Raw genomic sequence first — 26,171 nt, 5'->3', positions numbered from 1 at the left:
AATAATTATGTATTTTACATTTTTAGCTCTCTAGGGAATGGACACTCCCCCACCTCGTGGAACATTTCATATATCTAGTCTTTCTCAATTTTGTCTCATATATGTTCCTATCAAACAAGTGACTACCTATATTTCAATAGTCCATGTAAGAAACAGGAACCTAAACCAAGGAAATAATGACAGGGAATGAGAAGAGAGAATGATTGTCAGAGGAAACCTACTATTCTTAGACCTCATGGCTAAGGTCTAGCCCGCTGTAACACTGAGATATTTTAGCCTAGGCGTCTAGATGGTTGGTGGGATCATTCACCAAAACACTCGAACACAGAAAAGGTCTTGAAAGAAAATGAGTTCACTTTTGGATTTGAAATATTTGTGGTACCTGGAATATCTATGTATAAAATTATCAGACTTTTATGTCCTCCCACTGACATCTACTGTGTTTCCCTAAAAATAAGACCTAGCCGGACCATCAGCTCTAATGCGTCTTTTGGAGCAAAAATTAATATAAGACCAGGTCTTATAATATATTATATGAGACCGGGTCTTATAGTCAAATAAGACCAGGTCTTATATCAATTTTTGCTCCAAAAGATGCATTAGAGCTGATGGTCTGGCTAGGTCTTATTTTCGGGGAAACATGGTATGATTATTTTAACACTTCACCCTTACAGATTTACATGTGCTGCTTTTACTTTTACAAAGGAAATTAAAATTAGAAGGTATCGATATTGCCATTATACTTTAACTTATTGGGTTTTATTTAATGTAGGCATCATCATGAAAATTTTGTGGGCTATCAAGATGACAACCTATTCCAGGATGAGATGAGATACCTGCGTTCAACATCCGTACCTGCCCCATACATATCAGTAACTCCTGATGCAAGTCCTAATGTGTTTGAGGAGCCAGAGAGCAATATGAAGTCTATGCCACCAAGGTATTTGAGTTATCTCCTGTCTGCTGAAGAGCCAATATTTGGTGGAAGAAACACTTTGAGCTACAAAAGAATGCTGTAAAATTTTTTTTGTATATCCTTCCATGTCAGAAAGCACCTGAGTCAGCTCTGCTAACTATTAGAGCAGTAAGAAAAAACATACATACATGAATAAGATAAGGTCCTTGATGGCAGAGACAGACTAATGGGAGAGAAAAGATCAACTCATGAAGTGATAATAAAATATTCCATTATATGATATGTCATTTAGTGCTATAGTAAATCAGACTAGAGAAAGGTCACTTTGAGGCTTTGCTTAGAGATGGTTTCATGGAAGAAGTAGCACGGAAAATGTGATCTTCTTGGATTATTGCTTACAATTCTCCCCTCTCTGCTAACTTGGGAACCAAAACAGCCCAAAGTGACATCGAGGCACATTTACCTCAGTCAATTATGTACAACACTTATAGTCATTCACACAAGAATGTACATACACTTAGGGTGGTGAGTAAAGAAAATATTCAGAGTTACCCACTTACTAGAAAATATTCGAGTATAATCTTTACTGAGGGCCATAGGATTCAAACCTGTCTTGAATGATGGAAAAGAAACAACTCCAGAAATCCCAATGAGCAAAAATGTCCCAATTTGGGATGAGGCAACAGCAGAAAGAATACATGAAAAAAAAACAGTTTGTAAATTTGTCTTAGAGAAGAAGTAAGAGAAGGTATTTCTGTTTTTTTTATAAAATACTTCAATAAAGAAAATTACATAACCATCCTAATAACTTTCCAAGTGTTTTTTAATGTTGCTATAGTAAATAGGAAAATTGTTAGTTTACTTAAACCTGAATGAAAATCACTGAATTCTTATATAAACTGTAAATATAATTTAACTCTGATGCCGAAGTCAGTTTGTTACCACTCAGTACACATGGGTGTGGCTGTGCTCTAGAAAAGGCCTTGCAGCACTTCCCAAGAATAAGAAACCTAATAGAACACTCAGGTACCAAAGAAAATTGAATCATTTCACTTTCCATGTTATTAAGGTTCTGTATGTATATATCCATTTTCTTTGTATTAGGTGCTTTTATGAATATATCTGCCTGTTTTTCCAGAATATCATGACACATGACTTTCACCACAGTGCTTCTGATTCTGAAAGGAGCTTAGAACATTTGATACCTTTTTTAAAAAATTAAACTGCAAAGTACGTTTAAGAAAACTAAAAGTTTTAAGATACAGATCTAAAAATCAATTAAAATATTACTGTATTTGGAAAAATCAAATTATGGCTTAAAGAGATAATGTTAAGTTGGCTTTGAATTTGTGTTTTTCCACATGAAAAACAGGTTCACCTATTTGTCTGCAGTATTACAAACTAAATATAGTTTCACTTCATTTACTGTTTCCTATCTGTTACCTTGTTTTATCCGCAGTTTGGAAACTAGTCCCATAACTGATACTGATCTTGCGAAGAGAACTGTCTTCCAAAGGTCATACTCAGTTGTTGCTTCTGAGTATGATAAACAACACTCTATTTTACCTGCACGAGTTAAAGCCATTCCTAGACGAAGAGTTAACAGTGGAGACACTGGTAAGTATAAAGATAAAAAGGAAGATTTAGTGATCCAAATGGTTTTATATGCAGATATTTTTTAAAATCTAATTTTTGAAGGAAAGAAATGGATTTCTTTTCAATTGTGGTAGACCTTCCTTCTGTGTTTAATAGCTATAAGTGTGCCTCTCTAAATTTTTCCTGTCAGTTGGAAGAGACACCCAGAGATCATCCAGTGATTATTCAAAAATAAATTGACGTTTAAAATCTTACTTGTTAGGTATCTAAGCCAAAAGCTGCTACCATAATCCTTTCCACTAAACTTCAGTGAACCAGCATTTCCAATGATTATACTTTTCACAATTCTCACTCCCAATAGAAGCTTGTAACTCTTACAGCTAGAACCGCTCTGAATAAATAATAAAATTTGGGGATTTAAGTAGCTCTTAATCAGTAAAAAAGTTAAATAATGTGGACAAATTCGTATCAGCAGTCCCAGATTGGGGCTGGTTGATTCTGTCTCAAGGATAAAGAAAGAAACTCAAGAGAAAAGGATAATATAGCGATGATTTATCAGGTAGATCACTTACTAAAATAAAGATCTGGCCTAATACTTACAGATAGGTGATTTTGTATCTTATTGAAAATCTTCAAGGAAAATGTATATTAAAATATGTAAACCAATGATTCATAGGTTCATTTAAGAAATATTTTTGAGCTCTTATTGAGACACCTTTGTTATAAAGCAGTCCTTTAGAAAATGATGGGGATGAGTTATAGATTCCATTTCAGGAGAAAATAAATCATTTAGTACTTAGTGTTGTAGAAAGCGTGAACTTTAGATTCAGCCCTGGATTCCAAACCCACCTCTACAACTTAATAGCTGTGTGACTTTTAGGAAAGTAAGATATCTCATCTTTCTGAGCCTCAGTAAGAATTGAATCATTATGATTTTGTATCATGTGCAAAAAAAAAAAAGCTCTAAAGTAAATAAGCTAAATACTACTATTTTAAAATAACATCTTAAATATATTAATCATATATATTGCCTATGAAAATTAATACTTTTTTTTTTTTTTTTTTTTTTAACTAGAAGTTGGTTCTTCCCTCTTGAGACATCCATCTCCTGAGCTTTCCCGGCTAATCTCAGCCCACAGCTCTCTTTCCAAAGGAGAACGAAATTTCCAATGGCCAGTTTTAGCTTTTGTTATTCAGCATCATGATCTAGAAGGTCTTGAAATAGCAATGAAACAGGCCTTAAGGAAATCTGCTTGTCGAGTTTTTGCTATGGAGGTATGAATACATTAATGGGGTTATTGATTCATTGATCATGCAAATCATGTGATGGTTCTATTTAGTGATGGCTTTTCTACCGAACAGAAATTGAGACAAATTAAGAGACATTTGCCAACTGAAAATATCAAGTGTTCACATCAAAATTAATCTCTTTAGTTATGAATATAAGTGAATTTAGAGTTCCATATTTAAGAATTATAAAGGAATTTATTTCTACATTTCTTTATTTGAATCCTGATATTATCTTTTTTAAAAAGCTTTTTGTAATCACAGCGTCATTTCAGTTAGTATAATTATGCAAAGGGGATGAGAAGTAGGGCTTTTGAGTATATTTAACAGTAATAACTCTGAGTTTCTGTTCTCTGGAAGTGATAGGTTTGCTGTATGTCATAGACTTTTAGATCCTAAATCTTTTTTCTTTATCATGGCATGATAAATAACTTGCCATTTCACTGATGGAAACAATATAATTATCTTTAAGTAGGTGGTATCTTGTGTAGAGCTTGAGAAACATCCTATGTTGATCCTAAATGCAAGTTGGAAAAAAGTGTGCTGGAGTAAATTAATATTAAGACAAATTTTTTCAATAGAAAAGGGTTGAAGCGTATTTTGGTATTGCATTTCATAAATGTTATTTTCCCTATTGTTTTGTTTTTTTAAAATTAGGCCCAAATTTGTGACTATTTCAAGTTCAGTGTGCTTTCAGTGAAATGAAGGTCAGACTTCCTAATATCTTTCCTTTGAAACACATAGGAACTTTGTTTCTGAATAAGAAGAGCCCTGCAGTTTTTACTCTTACTGTGTTTCCCCGAAAATAAGACCTAGCCAGACAATCAGCTCTAATGTGTCTTTTGGAGCAAAAATTAATGTAAGACAGGGTATTATATTGCATTATATTATATTTATTATATTATATTAATTATTATTATATTATACAAGACCCGGTCTTATAGTAAAATAAGACCGGGTCTTATATTAAGTTTTGCTCCAAAGGATGCAGTAGAGCTGATTGTCAGGCTAGTCCTCTTTTCGGGGAAACACGGTAGGTTTCCTTTTTATCTTGGACTCATTTAACCATTATTTATTCAGGCTTTCAACTGGCTTCTGTGCAATGTCATCCAAACAACTTCCCTCCATGACATTCTATGGCATTTTGTGGCATCATTGACTCCTGCTCCAGTGGAACCAGAAGAAGAGGAGGATGAGGAAAATAAAACAAATAAAGAAAGTGCAGAACAAGTAAGTGAAATTTTTGTTTTTTAATTGTCCATATTTTTATAGAAGAGTAGAACCCCCTTCAGATAGTACAATATTTTGCGTGAGTTCATGCACAGATTATATAACCTAAAAGCAAGAATAAAATTTCAGTGCTATGAGCAACATATTAACTATTTTTAGTGAAAGTTTTCAGTAAAAGTGCTCAGTCAATTCTGATTTCTCACATTATTGTCATGAAGCAATCAACTGGAAGATATAAACTATTGCAGTACAATGTAAGATAGGTAAGCAGGGTAACATTACTACATAGAAGATCAGTCTACTTTACAGCATTGCTGTAAGATAGCAGAGAATAAAAATGATACTGTGTAGGATCATGAAATTCAAATATGTTTGTTTAGCTTGAAGGGACTTGAATTTTATTGGAGGCAGCCTGCGTCATGGAAAAGCATTGAACCAGAACACTGGAAGCCTGATTCCAGCCTAGTTTTTACCTCTATAGCGATATGACTTGTGGACCTCATTGCCATATCTGGAATACAATTAGAGAACTAAATCTACATTTAAAACACAAAAACTGAAAAACAATTTTATAACAGAATAAATGATTAATTCTGAACATGTATGTATCTAAAACTATAACCTCAAAAACTAAGTAAAAATTGACAGAAATGCAAGGAAAAATAGAAAAAGTCCACAGTTACAATGCTAGATTGTCACCTACAACTACTATCTATCCCTGTGTAATTAATTGGGTTAAAACAACTGCTATTGACTCACAACTTTTGCTCAGCAATTTGGGTAAGGCTCAAATGGGAGGAATGGCTCATTTCTACATACACATATTAGATTCACCCCGCTAATAGATTTGTGAATACCCTAGAATAGATACTTGTATGTGGTATTCATTTTGTTCGATGATTTTACTTATAAGTAACGTTATCACTTTTCCCTAAAAATAAGAGACATAATTAGCTAATCTTAATGTATGTTTTGGGTATGGTTTAGTTTCGTTGTTTATATTTCTGTTAACAGGGCTATCTTGAAAGTATATGCAATACTTTTAAGTATCTATAAGATTCTTTTGTGGGGGAAATTCTTTTCCGCACACAAACTGATGACCTTGCTTCCAATTTCTGTCGTAGGAGAAAGACACAAGAGTATGTGAGCATCCACTCTCGGATATAGTGATCGCAGGTGAAGCTGCGCATCCTCTGCCTCACACGTTTCACCGCTTACTTCAGACAATCTCCGATCTTATGATGTCTCTCCCCAGTGGCAGCTCATTACAGCAAATGGCCCTAAGGTAACTTTATATCTAAGTATTCGAAGTACCTTGGAGAAGAGATTTGATGGATATTCAAAGCTTGAAATGCTTGGAAGCCCTCTTTAAATAGGAAGACGCAAAGAATCCCTATAATATGTGAATAGTGCCTCCCTCATTACTATCATCAATGAGAATTGTCCATCTTAGCTTGCACCTGTTTGTCCCTCGGTAAAATGTGGATAATATACTTCCTAGTGCTCTAAATTATCACAGTTTGCAACAAGCTTCCTCACTTTCCCTTTTCTGCGGACCCAAATCCCTTGTCTGAATGCTGCCCAAGAGTAGCATCTTAAATGTCACAGAAAGGGAGAGGGAGAATGAAATCTCACAAACAGAAATCAAAATAGGATTTTAACGTGTAAAGAGTCTTAAGAAAAATGAACGGTACTTAGTTATATGTAAACAAGCCTAAAACTATCTTGAGGCACACCTCCTCCTTTTAAGTCCGAAGCTGCTGAGATTGTTAACATTACCTTTACATTGTGAACCTTGTTACCAGATCGGCATAGTAAAGACAACACATATAAATCAATCCTTCATTGATTCTTATAAGAAATAGGTTGATGGAGTGATTTTTGTCTGCCCACATCCCTAATGATAATACCAGCAGATGGGAGCTTTTTTCTTTTCCTCCTCAAAAGATTTTTGAAGTACAAGATATGTTATAATCTGATGAATTAGTATGGAATCATGAGACTAATAAATTTGAGAAGCTGTTATAATTGGGGTAACACTTGTCTACAAAACTGATTTGTTACCTTTTTTACTTCTATAGCCTTAAATGTTCATGTATTCAATTTTTCTGTATTTAAAATGAGTGAACTTTTCCTCAGAACTAACCTAGTTTCAAAGAAATTACCTTTATTTTTCCCAAAAAAAAAAAAGCCAGTAGCAATGATTTTGTTCCCTGAATTTTTTTGATTTCTATTTTTTTAACTAGATCCTTAAGAATTTTTGAAATATTTGCTACTGAGTGCTTTTTTACAGGAATTCCTTAGAAATTTCTGGAAAAGAATTATTTAACATATTGCTTATGCCTTTTTAGATGCTGGAGTCTGAAATTCAAGCAATCTGATCATCAGTTCCTCCATCAGAGCAACGTCTTTCATCACATTAACAATATTTTGTCAAAATCAGATGATGGAGACAGTGAAGAGAGTTTCAGCATCAGTATACAGTCTGGCTTTGAAGCTATGAGTCAGGTCAGTCATTTAACAGTTACTCTGTATTATCCTGTTAATATTCAACAATGTATTGAAGGAGAAACTGAAAGTTACTCATAAATAATTTTATTCTTTTATTTCTTATCTCATGTCTGTTTTATTATCATGGGAGATTTCCAGTTGAGTATTACAATTTATTTTATTTGTTTCTGGTAGGAATTATGCATAGTAATGTGCTTAAAGGACTTAACTAGCATTGTTGACATAAAAACTTCAAGCCGACCTGCCATGATTGGCAGTTTGACAGATGGTTCCACAGAAACTTTTTGGGAATCAGGAGATGAAGATAAAAACAAAACTAAGAATATCACCATCAACTGTGTAAAAGGAATCAATGCACGCTATGTATCTGTTCACGTGGACAATTCCCGAGATCTTGGGGTAAGAAAGGAAACTTAGTTTGTGTCTCATTAGTTCTTTCCAGACCATTAGTAATTATGCACTCTCACTTCTTAGTTTAGCAAAATAATTTTCAGTGGAACTTCACCAACCAAACAGCATTTTTATATTTCTCAAATAAGTCTCAAGTCTGAAAACAGGTTAATATGACTAAGGGACTATAGAATAATAATTCTAAAAAGAGGTATGATTACAAATATACCATGGCTAAAGCTAAGCAACAAAGTAAATGTCTACTCATATAATTTTCTACCTCAATGCCCTTGTTCAAGTTGTTCTCTGGGTCTGGAAGTCATCCCCTTAAACTGCCTGTCGTATTCTCCCCGTATCTCTAAGACCCAACAGAGAAATCCTCCCCAATATCTCTTCTATAAAAAGTACTCTTTCTCTTCTCTGGGTTCTTCTTTATATTATTCTGATGGCATTTAATGCACTTTGATCTATACTGTACTTAGCTTTCAGTTTCAAATCCTTACTGCCAGCCACGGAGGGAGTGGATGGAGTTCCTGGACTAACTTAACTAATCGTAATTTATATTAGTTAAGTAGTAGTAATTTATATTCTCCCTATCCCTAGCCTCTCCACATTAAGAATTAAGCACTCTTTTAAATGGGACTAAATAAAAGAAAAAGAGTCCTATTTACTTGAGTGTTAAGAACCAAGAAGAAAGCACCACTGCTAAACCCTGATGTTTCCACCCCCATTCCTACTGAAAGATACTTCTTGAAATTTTTTCCCTCAGAATGGATGTGGCTTCCTAGCAGATACAATATTAATAAATCCTCTTGGACAGTTGCCAAGCTTCTTCCATCCCATTTGCATATTTCCTTTCCCAGGAAGAGCCAGAGTGGCGGGGTTGGATAACCTGGATGGAATGCCAACCACAGAGGTCCGGTCTTTAGTCAGAGTAATCTTTGTTCCCCCACACCCCCAATTCCTGTCCATCAGTGCAGGTTCCGTTTTTCCCTGATGGTGAATAAGAGAAGGGGGCTTAGCTAATATATCCTGAGCTTACCTTCTCTTCAGACCCAAGAGTTTCAATTAGTACAACTACTTTATCTTACCAGAAAGTCAGGTGTAATAAAACATTTTTCTGACTAGAACTCACTGCTCAGTACAAAGTTATCTTTGATTCATGTACATTTTAAGCCAGGACATAATCTTCCTCAAAACAATGATTCTAATCCGTTTGAAATGTTTGCCTTTTAGAGGAGACAATCATAACATTCATATTCAAAAGTTTCAGAATGTGAGCTGACATCTGCCTTTGTACCTCTGTGGCCTCCAGCATGCCTGCCACAGTGCCTTAGAGTCAGCGTTTGGTGATTTGAATTGCATCAGTATATAGCACCTAAAGTGTGCAGCTCTCCAAGGAATTAGTGTTCAGCTATTTCTTGATGTACTGTGCATAAAATTTATTCAACCTTAAGGTCTGTGGCTGTAGTACCAGAGTGACTCTTTTCAGTACCTTAAAAATATTGGAACTTCTACTGTTTGATATTTATTTTGTGTGTTAATGTTCCTTCCCTAGTTTTGCAAGGCTCTCAAGGGAATAGAACCCATCATTCTCATATATCCTGCTCCGAGTCCATAAGGCAGTCTGGGTACATTGTGACACAAGTATTTGTTTAATCTAATTACCTCCCTTCCCTTTACTTCCAGAGCAATGAGAATGTAGCGATGAGAGTGGGACATGAGTGACAAGCAGAGTTGTTGAAAGACTTCATGACAGAGAGAATTTAAATGTTTAGACCTTGGATAAAAAGAGGGAGTGCCAGGCTTCTCTCTCAGAGCCCGTGGAGAAAGCCTGAAATGTGAGATTTACGATGGAGTTTGTGAGAATGAGAAAAGACCAGAGTTGTAGGCATTGTGGTTGGTCGGACAGATGGAGTGAGGTCAGTTAAGAAGGACCATTAAGACAGGCAGAAAAGTTGATGTGATATTGGTAGGCTGTAAGAAATTTTAAGTTCTGGAACAGGAATATGGCATAGTAACTATTTTAAATTCTCTGTTTTAGAATAAAGTTACCTCGATGACCTTCTTAACTGGCAGAGCAGTAGAAGATTTATGCAGAATAAAGCAGGTAATTAAAATTTTGACACTAAATGTTCTGCTACCCAGGGAGAAATTTCTTCTTCTCAATCTCCACTCTCGCGTTCCAATTTTGGCATGCTACCAAGTATTATAGGAAATCATCTATGTACTTAAAAAACACTAAATTGCCAAGAGGTCTCTATACAGGAACAGTTACAACCATCCCTGTACTAAACATCTTGCCCATCATTGCCCTAAATGTTCTCTAGTTATGAGCAATTATGCTGTGCCCACAGTCAGTCCGCCACCCTGCCTCCTGCTCCCTTACAAAGATTTGGGGTTCCTTAAAATGTATCATAGATCCAATGCACAATTAACACCTGAATTCACCTACACTTCAGGTTAAAATGTAGGTGTTTGTCCTCTAGACTGAAAAATCTGTCACTTGTAATACTGCAACTATATCCAGGTTGCAAGTCAACTTACAAACCAACTCTAGAAACAAGTTAGGTTTTATCTGGGCATGTATCTGGTATTCTGTATAAACTCACTTGTGTTGATGAAACTTTATAAACTTTATCAAAGCTGTTCTTCTGTAGCTACTTCGTCTCATGAATGTCAACCATTTGTTTTTTTTGTTGTTTTCCAATCATATTTAAGGAATGAATTGAGATTTTGGATTAAACAAATAATAAATTTTATTTAAATTGTTAAAGAATTTGGGGAAATAATATTATTCAGTGAGATAGTTGTTTATGTTTAATGGTCTTTTTAGAAAATTGACATTATCAATTAAGGTGATATCAATTTAGATGTCTATATAATAACATAGGCATCTCAAATCATTTCTTGGACATCAAATGCTATAAGAACAATTTTCATTTTATCAAGTGAATAGTGTCAAAAACCATTTCACAGTGCATTGAAAAAAAGAAATTTAATCTTTGAAAAAAGTTATATCCTCCATGAAATACAGTAAAATAAGGAATCACAAATTGGAAGTTACATATTGTATAATTTTTTTAAAAGGTAAGACATTAAGTAACTGCACATCAAAAACGCTGATCTTTAAATGGTGCTTGAATGTGAAGATGCACAAAACAGAACCTTATTGCTAATCTTGTGAGCACTTTCTACTTGCAGTCATGTAAATTGTTTGTAATGGCTTCACCCCTATTACTTGTGCCTGGAAACAAATAGTAATCAGATCTTCATCCTTCAACCTGTGTTAACCTCACTATGTTCATCAGCTACGATAGCTACAGCTGCAATAGTATTATTTATCCAAACAAAGCTTAAATGAGATAATCAATGTGAAATTACCTAGTAAATTTTACTCTCTGCAATTTTTATGTAAGCTTGCTGTTGTTAGTGCTAAGTCTAAGACCGTGATAACAGGGTGACACGGCTGCATCAGGTTTCTTTCTCTGTCCCTTTTCTGCTCTGCTAGGTTGATCTGGACTCCAGGCACATTGGTTGGGTGACAAGTGAACTTCCAGGAGGGGATAATCATATCATCAAAATTGAATTAAAGGGCCCAGAAAATACACTGAGAGTTCGACAAGTAAAGGTCTTGGGCTGGAAAGATGGCGAAAGCACAAAAATTGCTGGCCAGATTTCAGCCAGCGTGGCCCAACAGAGGAACTGTGAAGCTGAGACTCTGCGCGTGTTCAGACTGATTACATCTCAGGTGGGTGTCTGTGTCCTTGCTACATATCCCAGCACAGCATATTTTATTTCAACAGTAATATTAAGAGGGTCACAAAATATTTTGTAGAACTTATTAGAGATTGCTGGCTATAAATGTGGCCCATTTTTTCTTCTCATAGCCCTAAACTTCTGTGTTTCGTTTTACATTCATAATTCTGAAAAGTAGTGGTGTATAGCAGGAATAACAAAGTAATATTGTAAAGCCTGCAGAACCAGCTCATGAGTCCTCTAGCTTTCACAGTGGTAATTCCTGCCATTAATTTCTTCTCACGTCCCTGTCTTCATCAGGTATTTGGGAAGCTCATCTCGGGAGATGCTGAACCTACACCCGAACAAGAGGAAAAAGCACTATTGTCATCACCTGAAGGAGAGGAAAAAGTATACAATGTATTTATTTGTATTCCAAAAATATTTATTTCCCTTTTTTCATTTTCTTTTGTTCAGTGAAATAATCCATGCATTGCTGTGTATTTTAGTGGATATGTGATATTAGTTCATCTGCAGTTAATAGTTTTTACTTTAATTAGAAAGAAGATAAAGTAACTATCAAAAGAAATCCATTATCCATGTGTGATCTAGCTAGTATATTAAGTAACAACAAAATGTGCCCTGTACCTTGGGCTGTTGTATTCAAATGTTAGTATTTATAAAATTAACTTACTTACTGTGCTGGGCACACTCAGTTATCTTTTCCTTCCTGTTTTATCTGTCCGTCACAGTCCAGCTAAAAACTACTGTCTTCTCCATGAACCTTCTTTATGCTTTCCCCCAAACAAAAACCTTTTTCCCTTTGCTAAACTTCATAGGAAGCTCTATGTATCTCTTCTTGGTTTTTCTCTTGTTATGTTTGTTTGGATACATGTTTTATCTCTTCTTCTACTGAATCATATCTTCTTAAAGACCAAGTACGTGCCTGGTTTTTCTTTGTATCCACTATGGCATAAACACACATGTGTTCAGTAAATTTTTATTGGAATAACCTCTTCTTTATACTGTTCTTGAAATTTCTTCTAAAATGCAGTTGCTTGGTCTTATTTGGTGTAAACTAAAGCACTATACCTAAGAGGAAAACATCATTCATTTCCAAAATGTGAAGTCAACTCTGACTAGTCTCAATATTGTTGTGTCTTTAGATGTTACAAATAATCGCCTTGGCAGTCTTTTGAAAGATAATTTCACGGATTTGCCTAGTCTAGCCCTGTGCCTTCTGCTGCAATAGTTTCTAAATCATCCACATATTTCTATTTAGGGTCTGTAAAAAAATAAGGTTTCATAAACTCTGGTAATTTCTTTCAGCATCTTTTGCAGATATCATTTGAATGACTATATGACTATGTAACTACTTATTAAATCTACTGAATTTTAGCAAATAGCAATTCTATGCTAAACAACCATGAGAATTGGTACCAAGGCCTCAAAAACCTTGCGTGCTGTTCTTAGGTATGAACCCTCTGTGCCCCCCTCAATAAATCAACAAGGATACTATATAGTCTATAATTAACTTATTAAATATATGAAAAAAATTGCACATGTGATAAGATTTCAGAATACATTGAGTTATTGTGCCCTGAAGTGTTCAGAAAAGCCTTCTAGGGGATACTGAACATAAGTTAGACCGGAAAGAGAATGAATGAAAGTTAGATTAACAGAGAAGATGGGAGCCAGAGTGCATCGGAGAGGCTGGAGAATGTATGCCGCGGTGCTATGGTTAAATAGGAAAGATTATGGAGGCCCGTGTAATAACATAATGTTAAGAGACTCATTTTTTAAGTCAATTGTTTAACATAAAGTATACATACCAAACAAATCATCCTTTTCATAAACTTTATCATTCAGTGAATTTTGACCAATGTATACAGTAGTGAAATCATCACCACAATCAAGTTTGAAACACATCACCTCATGCTCCTTTGCAGTCAGTGCCCTCATCTCGTGCCGAGACCCTGTCAGCCACTGAACTGTGTGCTGCCCCTGTAATGTTGTCGTCTCCCAGATGTCATGCAAATGGAACCACATAAAATGTAGCCTTTTTATCTGGTTTCTTTCACTTATTGCAATGCTTTTGAGATTCACCCATGAAACAGCATGTATCAGTTATTTGTTGTTTTGATTGCTGGGAAATATTCCATTCTGTGGATTTACCATAATTTGTTTATCTTTTCACTTTCTGATGGATATTTACGTTGTTTCCTCTATTTGGCTATTATTAATAAAGCTGCTGTGAACAGTTGCATACAGATCTTTGTATACATGTTTTCATTTTTCTTGGTAGGATTACTGGGTTGTATGGCAAGTGTAAGAAACTTCCATACTCTTTCCAAACTGAACCATTTCACATTTTTACCAGTAGTGTGAGTATTCCAGTTGCTCCACATCCTCAACAGCCACTTGGTATTGTCATTCTTTTTAATTTTAGCCCTTCTAGTAGGTGTGTAGTAGTATCTCATTGTGGTTTTGATACGGATTTTTCTGCTGATTAATAATGTTGAGTAAATTTTCATGTGTTTATTTGCCATCTGTTCTTAGTGAAGTATCCAAATATTTTACCCATATTTTTATATTGGGTTATTTATGTTAGGTTATAAGAGTTTTTAAATATATTTAGGACCTATATACCTACATGTATGTTAGATACTTTCTCCTAGTCTGTGGCTCACCTTTCAGAAAGCAGAAATTCTTAATTTTGAGGAAGTCCAATTTGCCTATTTTTTTCTAAGCGACCCATGATTTTTGTGTCCTATCTAAAACTTTAGGTCACAAAGATTTTCTCATGTGTTCTTCTAGAAATAGTTTTAATTCCTTTGTTTAGAGTTATATGCATTTTAAGTTAATTTTTCTATACAGTGTGGGGTAGGCTTGCGGTTTATTTTCTTGTGTACATGTCCAATTGTTCACCACCATTTGTTGAAAAGACTATTCTTTATCAATAATCAATTCACCCTAAATGTGTAGATCTGTGTGTATATGTACACACACACACACACACACACACACACACACCGGTGCCAAGGAAATGTATACGCATTGCAAAAAAGGAAAAAACTGTATTACTTGTAGTACTCAATGTATACCAATAACAAAAGACGAATACAAGTCACATTTGACTTCTGCAATTACAAGAGGTGCTCAAAATGGTTACCATCAGCGTCCTAACACTTCTTAAAATGTGTATACATTTTCTGGGCACCGTGTGTGTGCGTGTGTCTCCTTACACCAACATCAGACTGTCTTGATTACTGCAGCTGTATAAAAAAATCATGAAATCAGATTCTAACCTGCTTCTTTTTCAGAGTTGTTTTGGCTATTCTAGGTTCTTTGCGTTTCCATGTAAAGCTTAGAATTAGTTTGTCAATTTCTCCCGACCTCCCCTTTCCCCAAAAAAGAATGTGCCGGAATATTGATTGGAATTGTACAAAATTGATGTCAATTTGGGGAAAGTTGACATCTTAATCATATTGAGTCTTTCTTTCCATAAGCGTGATACAATCTCTCCACTTATTTAGATCTTTAATTTCTGTCAGCAGTGTCTTATAGTTCAATGTAGAGGTCTTGTATACATCTTATTAAATTTATCCCTAAACATTTCATGTTTTTGATACTATTATGAATGGTACTTTTTAATTCACTTTCCAGTTCATTTCTAGTATATAAAAATACAATTGACTTTTCTGTATTATAGCCTGTGATCTTCTTAAATTCACTTATTAGTTCTTGAAGCTTTTTTATAGAATCTTTGGGATTTTCTTCATAGGTAATCTTCTGGTCTGCAAAGAAAGTTGGTTTTACCTTTTCCTTTCCAATATATATGCCTTAAATTTCTTGTGTTGTTGCAATGACTAAGACCTTCAGTACCGTGAGCTTGATTATATAACACACACACACATGCGTATGCATGTATTGTATATATTTTTAAAAACTCCACATATAAGAGAAATAATTCACTATTTGTCTTTCTCTCTCTAATTTATTTAACTCATCTTAATGCCCTCTAGATCCATCTATGCTATAGTAAACGGCAAGATTTCATTCTTTTTTATGACTAAATAATATTCCATTTTATATATATACCACAATTTCTTTATCCATTCATCGATTGGTGGACACTTAGGTATCTTCCATATGTTGGCTATTATAAATAATGCTGCAATGAACATAAGGGTATATATAACTTTTTGAATTAGTGTTTTCAATTTCTTCAGGTAAAAACCCAGAAATGGGATTACAGGATCATGTGGTAGTTCCATTTTTAATTTTTTGAGGAACCTTCATGCTCTTTCATAGTCACTGCAACAATTTACATTCCTACCAGCAGGGCACAAAGGTTTCCTTTTCTCCTCATCCTCACAACACTTGTTATTTTTAGTCTGTTTCATAGTAGCCATTCTAACAGGTATGAGGTTATATCTCAGTGTGGTTTTGGTTTGTATTTCCCTGATGATTAGTGATGTAGAGCATCTTTTCATGTACCTGTTGCCCATCTGTATGTCCTCTTTGGAAAAATGTCTGTTCAGATCTTTTACCCATTTTTTAAATGAGATTGTTTTTTTCTGTTGTTGTTGTTATTGAGTTGTATGAGTACTTTGTATATTTTAGATATTAGCCCCTTATCAGATACATGATTTGCATATATTTTCTCCCTTTCAGTAGGTTACCTTTTCATTTTGTTGATGGTTTCCTTTGCTGTACAGAGCTAAAAGATTGGATTAGTCCCACTTATTTTTGGTACTTTAAAATGTCAAATGCATCAATTTTATTCAAAGAGTTTCTTTGTTTTCCTTTTTTTATGTAAAGGCAACATCTGATGCTGACTTGAAAGAACATATGGTTGGAATCATATTCAGCAGGAGTAAACTAACTAACTTACAAAAACAGGTTGGTTTATAGCCATTCCATTCTCTTCTTCAGTTTTGGTTTATTTTTAGGATGCGAAGTATTTTCTAAAATTTATGGAGGCTTTTTTATGCTGACTCTTTTATAGGCCCTGCAGAATGTATCCGCCTTTTTCTAGAGAAGGAGTGTATTTGCATACCTGTATCACTTTAAAGATTAAAGTTATGAGTGTTAACTTTCTTACCTTACTGCTCTCTTTTATTTCTTATTTTCAGGTACATTTTTTTTACTGTCAAATGCCCAGCTATGTCAGATTTCATTTGTATTTCCTGTGTTCCTCTTCCCACCGTTTTTTTGTTTGTTGGTTTATTGCTGAACAATTATAACTAAACCAGTATTAATATTTTTAATTATAAGGAGATGAGGAGTAGCTCTACATTATTCATGTAGTGGAATACCTAAATGACATAAAAATTAGCTTTTCAAAAATCAAATGAAATACTGGTTTTAAATTAGCCCATTATTTTAACTTTCAATACCATTAAATCTTTTCAATAAATAACATAAATTTTTTTTGTGCTTTATTTTTTCAACATCAATTCATTGAATCTCAGATGCTACCAGTTGTAAAATGTGCTATTATTTTATATATCACTAAAAAAAAAAATTGCTGCCAATTAAATTGTGAATCCCATTAATTATAAAGCACATTTTGAATAGAAATGTTATAATGTAGGGAGAAATGTGACTTAGAAGTGATAAAATGTGGTAATTTGTTTTTGTTTCGTGTCTTAAACCATAGGCAGGAGCATTGATAACTTGTCTATAAGTAGTTTCTGCATAGTAGTTGATTGAAATATTCCCATTTTTAATCATGGTTCCCCGAGTTTTCCTTAATTGTTTTTTAAGATGAGTTGAAAGAATGATGTGATGAAGAATTCACTAGAATATAAATGGATAGTCTTGTCTTACTTTTTTGAACTAGGAGTAGTAAATCAGACTCACAAATGTTTTCACATTTTCTTTATGTTGCCCTCAAATAGGTATGTGCTCACATAGTCCAGGCTATTCGCATGGAAGCCACCAGAGTTCGTGAAGAATGGGAACATGCCATATCAAGCAAAGAAAATGCCAATTCTCAGCCCAATGATGAAGATGCCTCCTCTGATGCTTACTGCTTTGAGCTGCTCTCGATGGTTTTAGCACTGAGTGGCTCTAATGTGGGCCGGCAGTATCTGGCTCAGCAGCTGACTCTGCTCCAGGATCTCTTTTCCCTGCTCCACACAGCGTCTCCTCGGGTCCAGAGACAGGTGATTGACTAGTCATGCCACTTACCTTTTGGTTTATTTTGTTACTTGAAACTTTGTTAAAAGTTGAACTAGTTAAGTGTAAGGCCTTAAGTACAGAGTTTTATTTTATTATGTCTCAGGTTTTTGGATTGTATTTTAACTCCATGCTTTTTATTTTTGACTCATTATAATGAGAATATGGAAGAGCAAAATATATTTAAAGTCATAGAATGGAAGCTAGATTCATTTTTTTTAAATGAAAACTAAACACCAATCTTTAAGTGGAATTCTTTCCTTTTTTTTTTTTACCAGGTGACCTCCTTATTAAGACGAGTTTTGCCTGAAGTGACCCCTAATCGTCTAGCCAGCATCATAGGAGTGAAATCGCTCCCCCCAGCAGATATTAGTGATATTATTCACTCAACAGAGAAAGGAGATTGGAATAAGCTAGGTATCTTAGACATGTTTCTAGGATGCATTGCCAAAGCTCTCACAGTACAGCTAAAAGCCAAAGGAACCACCATCACAGGAACAGCTGGCACCACCGTGGGCAAAGGAGTTACAACGGTTACCCTTCCTATGATTTTCAATTCCAGGTTGGTCCTTGCAGCTGTTTTAGTACTGAAATAGAACAGAATGAACTACTGCTTAGAGAATTAAGACGTGATTTAAAATTCTGCCTTGTTTACTTATTCACCAAAAGAAGCCATAAATTACTGACCCATATATAAAAAAGGATGCTAGACATAATAAAAGTGTCATTTTGAGTTAGTGGGCAAAGGAATATGCTGAATATTTGACCTTGGAATACTTCCCATGTAGAACAAAACAAAATGTAGGCCCCCACCTCACACCATATACAAAAATAAACTTGAGATCAGTTAAAGTTTTGTATATATTTCTTTTAAAACTCTACTAGGACAAATTATAGAAGGATATGTTTTATAATCTTCAATTTGGGGAGACCTTAAACAAAACACAGAAGCCAAACGTCAGAGAGGAAAAGATACACAGATTTATTTGGCTGTGCATTTTCAAAAATGAAAATTAAATGATAGACAATATTTTTAAAATGTTTTAAAATACAAGCAACTGACTTGGAAAAAATATTTATAGTAGACTTATATAGTAGACAGTGAATTATTAGGCATAATATTAGAAGAATGAGTACAAGTGAATGAGAAAAAGACAAACAACTGGTAGAGAAAAATAAATGACAAGGAAAGTTAGCTCAGAGAAGAAAACTTATAATGGCAGTAAACAAATGAAGAGACTTCAGTGATAATCAAAGAAACGTAGATTAAAACGAAAGTGTCTTTGCATTGGCAGCATTATGAAGAAATAGGCATTTTTAAATGATCCTTACTGTAAATTGCTATAGTTTTTTTGGATGTCAGTTTGATATTATGTCACTATATTTAAAATATGCATATTTTTGCCTACCAATTCTACTTCTGCAACTATTTCCCTCAAAAAATGTTCATATATGTGCACAAGATTTTATATATATATATGTATATATAAAAAATAAATTTTTTTATACATATGTATATATATGTAAAGATGTTTGTTACAGAATTGTATGTACCAGCAGAAAATTGGGAGACATCTGGAATAATGCTGGTAAAAGAGCCAATCCATGATACAAAGCAAGTAACACCAGAATATAAATCAGTGTATTGCTCCCTTCATCTCCATACACTTGCCAGGGGGAAAAAATGTCAGCTGATCTAAACAGAGTATGCTCTGGAATATAGTTGACATATTCTGGTGCAAGCTCTTTATTATCTCTATGTAGACTAGTAACAAATCGTTTGTGGTCTATGGATATACTTTGAATAACACTGTTCTAGAAGATGCATACAAAAATATAAACAGAAATATTTCAAGGGGAGCACAGATCAGAATAGCTACTCTCTTGAGGTTGAAGAGACAGATAATGGGTAATGTTTCGATTAATTTTCTTTTGAAATGCTTTAATTGACTCATTTAGAAAATTAAAATGCTACATGCTGAAATAACAGTTTTCATCTTACTCATTTGTAACTATCACTGATTAGTTTGTAAATGCTGACTTTTCTTTGTAGCTACATTCGACGGGGTGAAAGTCATTGGTGGATGAAGGGCTCAACTCCTACCCAGATCTCAGAGATCATCATTAAACTCATTAAGGATATGGCGGCAGTAAGTTCCCATCATGTTGGCACGAATGTCAGTGAAGTGCGGTAAAAATCTGATTAACAGAACAAGCAGCTCATTCTCCTGAACTGACAGAAGTGCATTACGTTGTTTTGCTTACACTGAAAGGCTTTGTTTAGTAGGTTAACTATTGCACCACTTACCTTTTCAGTTAGTGATAAATTTGTCCTTTGTGTAAACTATGTTCATTTCAGGCTTCCCAATTAATTTACTTGAAGTTTTTCAAGATTTTAAAACTTAAAAAATAATAATAAGTATATATTCTTTGAACCCTAAAAAAACAGCCTGACTCCAAAAACTTAAAGGAAAAAAAAGGAGCTCCCCAAAGTGGAAGTTTCTCATTCTCTTCAGTTCTCCTGGTTGATACTTTCCTTTATTGATGTCCTATACCACTGTCTGTAGATACTGTCTTTATGGGGAGATCAGGGAGTGTGAAGGACAGGAAATGACTTATCAGAGACCCTGGCTCTTTTTCGGTGCTCCACAAGGTTGCATTCCTCACCTTCCCTGATTTCCAGGAGTCCCAGCCTGAGGAGGTCAGAATCCTGTGGATTATAGGTTCCTGAGAGGTAGAGTAGACAGCAGGCATTTTGGAGGAGGAGAAATCTGAACTGCCCCTTGAAAGATTGATAGCATGTGGATATGAGATGACGGGAGATATTCTGGGAAAATATGTGAAGTCGTATTACTTTTCCCAACAGCATGGACATTTCCTCAAGTAGAGAAATGGAGAATTTTTTTCAATTCTCAAATAGGCTTTCTCAATACATTCACTGAATGAAAATGTTTAGGAAAAATGTTTAGGCACACCTAAATTCTAGTAGTAGTAGAGTACTGGTGTCCAGTAAAAATCAAGTTAGAAAATTTAGTTGTAATTTGAACCCATTTGTGCTCTTGGGTTCCATAATACTCTTCTAAAGCAATTATCTTAGCTGTATAAATTTCATATTAAATAACAATGTTTTAGGATCAAAATTTCTCCAGTATATATACTACCTCGGTACTTGTTTTTATCTAAATGTAAAAAGAAAGGCCCTTGAACTCTATAGAGAAAGGGTATTGAGAACCTAAATTTGTATTTACTTTTCTTTTGAATCATCAAAATAGTGATTGAAAAGAAGTTGAATTTTTCATAGGGTTGTGAAGGATTTTTATTTCAAAAGTATATCCCTTGATCTACAATTCCACTAATAAATCTTTTGGATGAGAGATGTTATTTAAGAGAATAGAACTTACTACTATAATTATACATTTCTGGTTGCTTATTAAATTATTCTATCCTACTCAACAGGGTCATCTGTCAGAAGCATGGTCCCGAGTAACAAAAAATGCCATTGCAGAAACCATCATTGCCTTGACCAAGATGGAGGAAGAATTTAGATCTCCAGTGAGATGTATTGCAACAACTAGAGTAGGTTTTTTTTTCATTTGTCTGTATTGTTTCATGTTCTTTTTCAGTAATGGATTTGAACAAATTTGAATCAGTAAGTCAACTCAATCCACTTTTTTTTTACCAAACATTTTATTTATTAAAAAAGCACAAAGGGCTTCTTTGAATTATGAACTAAGTACAGGGGCTATTAATATTCCCTATTGTGTTCTTCATCACTTGGTTTTGTTATTATATAGGAGGCTAAGGATAAACTAATGAGAAAAGGCTAAACTACCTTATCTGTCAGTGTATTCTCTTTCTAATGGTGTATTGACTGTAGCTTACGCAGTACATTTACTATGAGCATTGTGCTGTGATAAACTGAAGGTCCTTCGAAGACCAGACCTTCCCTGTTCCATTTTTGCATGGCCCAGTTGTCCTAAAGTAGGGCCCGATCTGTGTTTACAGGCCTTACCTTTAAAAAGCAAACATTTTGTGCCCAGGGTAGAGTGAGGCAGAATCTCTTAGCAAGTGGGACTGCATGAAGATGAGACATCTGTGGGAATTTTTAACCTACCAAATTTCACATCCCATGAGCTTCTGGCAGAGAGTCGAGATTTCCTTGAAGCAGGGCAGTGTGACAGCATGAGGAAGAAGTAAATACTGGTGGAAATTGCTTAAGTTAATCGTCAGAAGTCTGAAAAAGAAGATAAATTATATTTCCCTAGGGGAGAAAAAGCCAGTGTATGTGTATTGTTAGTGAATGTAATCTCTGAAACAGTTGTTTTCACAGGAACCAACCTTGAAAAGGCATGTATTCTTTTCTTTCATTCTGCACTACCCCTTTTCCTGATGTACTTTATGTTTCTTTTTCTGGTCTGTCCCTATTTTTCCCTCTTTTACTTTTCACTTCCAGTGACACTCAGTGCACTTCTTAGAGTTGAGACAGTTAATTTTTTTTTCAGCAATGAAGACATATACCATTCTGTGTAAAACTGAAGCTTGCCTTTTCAGCCTCAGGAAGTTTTTAAGTATTTTTAGGGCAATATTGTCAAGTTTGTTAGACTTTTATTTATTTCTGACAGAGAGCACCACGCATAGTGCTACGCCATTAGGGGCACACAAAGACTTGTGAGGAACTTTATTGTCTACTGTAATTTAATATCCGTCTACTCATGGGACTAGACAAAATTAAATAGCCATTATGCTCATTATACCGTCTTCCTTGGAATTTAATGGCTCAGGCAGATGATACCAGAAAAATTTGCAGGAAGCATTAGTACATTAAATGTGTAAATTCATGTATTGATATAGTGTTTACATAGTAGACCAATAAAGGATAATTTTATATATCAGGTAGGAAATAGAATGGTTCCTCAGATCATTTATTCAGTAAACATTTGAGTGCATGCTGGGCACATGGCACGTACAGCAGTGAGCATGTGTGCCTGGTGCCATATCAGGAAAACTTGGGGACCGCGGGGTATTTACGTAGTTTCAAATCCATCTGTCATTTATTGAGCTATTATCATGTGCACCATTTTAGAAGCCTTGCCTGAAAACTCAGCGGTATAACAGCCTTTCCTTTCAACAGCTCTGGCTTGCTCTAGCATCACTGTGTGTTCTTGATCAGGACCATGTCGATCGTCTCTCCTCAGGGAGATGGATGGGAAAGGATGGACAACAAAAACAAATGGTAAGATCAGATGATTTTATATAAAATTGTCTTGTTTTTCTTTAGAGTCAGCTTTAGCTTAGGTTTAGAATCACCCTGCAAGTCCAAATACACAATTAGTGGAACTCTTGAAAAAGTTGTGTCACATAGCTCAACTTCATCGCACAAGGGTCCCCTCTTCATCGTGTATTAGGGGCTTTAATTACATAAAAGGGCTTTCCTCTTCTTTGAGCCATGTTTGCACCATATCGAAATTTGTTTTTAGCCAAACTTTGATTCTGTATCTAGCTTTTGTACTAAAAATGTAATCAGTCTTATGAAGAGGGAAATACAGCCATCAGAGAGGCAATATGGCATACCTTTATTCACAAATGCACTTCAAGTAAGCTTGATAGGTATCCCTGCATTCACTGGAAGGGAAGCCCTTATATAGGCCCTTTCAACGTTTTCTTACTAATGTTCAAATTTCAGAAATGAATAATTTGTCTGTTTAGCATATGGAATATTGGGATAGAATGAATAGAAATATTCTTAAGTCGCTAAGCAAATTATACATGTTTATTTTATTAATCATTGAATTGGGAGTTTACAGTGGCCGTAATTCTGTAAATGGTTGGATGCTAAATTCTTAATAGGCTTCAGAATAACATAGTTGTAAATAAATTACTTTCAACTTGTATGAATATGGAGGCTATCCTGTTAACTGTATGTAACCTCTGGAAATGTCTTATTTTAGCCCATGTGTGATAATCATGATGACGGTGAAACTGCAGCAATCATTTTATGCAATGTTTGTGGAAATCTATGTACTGACTGTGACAGATTCCTTCATCTTCATCGGCGAACCAAAACTCATCAAAGACAGGTGAAGATTTGTCTTTAAACACAGAACAGCATCTGAAACATAAAATATAGTCAATAAATGTTGAGAAAATGTGGGAAGGAGAGTTGGTGTAATAGGAAAAAATGGATTGTGGAATCAAAGACCTTGGTGGAGTTCCTAACTCACTTAGGAACTATATAAATCAAGCAAGTTGTTTAACCTCCCTAAGCCTTCGTTTCCACATTTTAAAAATGGGGTTGTTGTAAAGATTAAAGACAAGATTGAAAATATCTGCAACTTCTTAGAGTACTTGGTAAATAAAAGCCATTATTACTGAATAATTGTATGCTCTTCTTTCAGAGTGATAAATATACTTTTCTTTAATGATACAATAGGTCTTCAAAGAAGAAGAAGAAGCTATAAAGGTTGACCTTCATGAAGGCTGTGGTAGAACCAAACTGTTCTGGTTAATGGCTCTAGCAGATTCTAAAACAATGAAAGCAATGGTGGAATTCCGAGAACACACAGGTAAAAAGAAGACTTAAGATTGAACCATGCCTACTGATTATGATTAAACTAGATGTTAGTTTAATTATTTAATGTGAATGATTTTGAATGTATTCTGACAAGTGATTATGACATCACTGATGACTGTCTATTATATTTACTAGACAATGTAGAAAGAACATGAGAGTAAAAGTCAGGAAACCTGTTATGTCACTAACTAGCTGTGTGACCTTGGACAGGTCGTTTTGTCTCAAACGTTTTTTACATTTTGATTCTTTCATAAAGTGTGTAGAGTTGCATTAAATCTTATAAATCCTCAATTTTTAGCACCTCTGTAGTCTGCCATTTATCTGACACAAATTTCTGATGTTGGAGATAAGTATAAACCTGAACAAATTTAACTCTATACATGAGTAACTTTTCATGCTACAAGAGCATGGTCTTTTTTTCTCATAGCTGATTTTTTCCTCCTATAATCTGCCTGTGCCATATGTAACAGTAATAAATATTCTAATGTTAAAAACATCATTGTATTCATAATATAAACTATCCTTTTTAAAACATATATTTTCTGTTAATATTGCTGAATTCAATGTATTACGCTTATATTTAGAATTTTTGTATCTGTTTTTAAAAATGAGCTTAGTCTGTATTTTTCAAATCTTCTGTTCTTTTTCATGTTTGTTCTCTCCTTGTTTTTATGCGTTCTGTTCCTTCTTTAACTATTTCAAACATTTAAATTCCTTTTCAAATTGATCTATTATCTCTAGTTTCTTGGGTCGGAATTCTGCTTCTCAAGTTTCATGTTCTCTGATGAGGTTTTCTCCTCTGCCTTTTAATATTGTCATTGTGGAAAGATACTTAAAGCTTTCCCTTTCTTCTGTGTATTTTTAATTTTTTTTTGTATATTTTGTCTGGTTTTGTGCTTTTATAGTAGAGGGTCTTGCCATATCTGCTCAACCTGCTGTCTTGACTAGAAGTTTAATCTATTTGTTTATCCTGAAAAGTATAAATAAATCAGTTAATAATTCATTTAGCTTTTGATATGTCTTTAGTTTCTTGTCCCTTTATTGGTGTGATTATTTACGTATTTTGTAATCAGGGCCGCTTACAACCCTCCAGCTATAAATCTGCCAGGCTGATTTTCCAGTGATAACAATTAATGCAAACATGGTTTGCTTGTTTGTTTTTAATTAGTTATGCTGAAATATGTAGAAAACATTCTTAAGGAGGGTTTTTCTTTTTTCTGTTTGAACCTAGGCAAACCCACCACCAGTAGCTCGGAAGCTTGCCGCTTCTGTGGTTCTAGGAGTGGAACAGAGTTGTCTGCCGTTGGCAGTGTCTGTTCTGACGCGGACTGCCAGGTGAGTGTCCCAGTAGGACAGCACAGATCCCACATGATACCTTTACTTCGTATAAATAAGAGTTCGAGCTCAGCATCACTCGCTTTCAAAATTAGAGTATTACCCGTGTCCAGAGTTAAATGCTTTATCCAAGCTGGAGAAGGGCTCAGGTAAAGCTCTCAAGCCCAAACCAGACTCCTTTTGTGTGTTTCCCAATTACCATCATCATATATATTTAACTTTTCTGCTAGGAACAGTTAAAAATCTATAGACTGTATTTCTTTTGCCTCTTACACATTTTATTCACTTGTTTCCCGAAAATAAATTTCCAATATCTGAAAGTTCTTTAATCCTGAACATCTGTACACAGTCCATGCTATCCAGATATTTTTGGTTCTTCAATTTAGTTAACAAGAATTTGGATAGCACCCA

The 26,171-nt window shown here is 34.7% G+C and overlaps 1 protein-coding gene across 15 annotated transcripts in view; it reads left to right on the top strand.

Moving 5' to 3' along the window:
* MYCBP2 (MYC binding protein 2) overlaps positions 1-26,171 on the top strand; it is a 240,014-nt gene that overhangs the window by 201,973 nt on the left and 11,870 nt on the right. For 13 of the 15 annotated variants that reach the window (XM_074329406.1, XM_074329401.1, XM_074329409.1 and 10 more), the window contains 19 exons: positions 773-940; positions 2,376-2,533; positions 3,588-3,787; positions 4,880-5,029; positions 6,154-6,314; positions 7,381-7,537; positions 7,715-7,939; positions 9,975-10,040; positions 11,442-11,681; positions 11,990-12,088; positions 16,493-16,573; positions 17,575-17,841; positions 18,133-18,416; positions 19,908-20,004; positions 21,311-21,430; positions 22,986-23,087; positions 23,803-23,931; positions 24,285-24,417; positions 25,657-25,760. In XM_074329406.1, coding sequence (XP_074185507.1) covers positions 773-940; positions 2,376-2,533; positions 3,588-3,787; positions 4,880-5,029; positions 6,154-6,314; positions 7,381-7,537; positions 7,715-7,939; positions 9,975-10,040; positions 11,442-11,681; positions 11,990-12,088; positions 16,493-16,573; positions 17,575-17,841; positions 18,133-18,416; positions 19,908-20,004; positions 21,311-21,430; positions 22,986-23,087; positions 23,803-23,931; positions 24,285-24,417; positions 25,657-25,760 — 2,941 coding nt within the window. The remainder of the gene's footprint in view (positions 1-772; positions 941-2,375; positions 2,534-3,587; positions 3,788-4,879; positions 5,030-6,153; positions 6,315-7,380; positions 7,538-7,714; positions 7,940-9,974; positions 10,041-11,441; positions 11,682-11,989; positions 12,089-16,492; positions 16,574-17,574; positions 17,842-18,132; positions 18,417-19,907; positions 20,005-21,310; positions 21,431-22,985; positions 23,088-23,802; positions 23,932-24,284; positions 24,418-25,656; positions 25,761-26,171) is intronic. The other 2 variants (XM_074329413.1, XM_074329402.1) reach the window with 1 other exon arrangement.

Source organism: Rhinolophus sinicus, linkage group LG04 (assembly GCF_036562045.2).
Source record: "Rhinolophus sinicus isolate RSC01 linkage group LG04, ASM3656204v1, whole genome shotgun sequence".
NCBI lineage: Eukaryota > Metazoa > Chordata > Mammalia > Chiroptera > Rhinolophidae > Rhinolophus > Rhinolophus sinicus.
The sequence above is the reverse complement of the archived record's forward strand: the minus strand, read 5'-3'. Positions and strand labels throughout refer to the sequence as shown.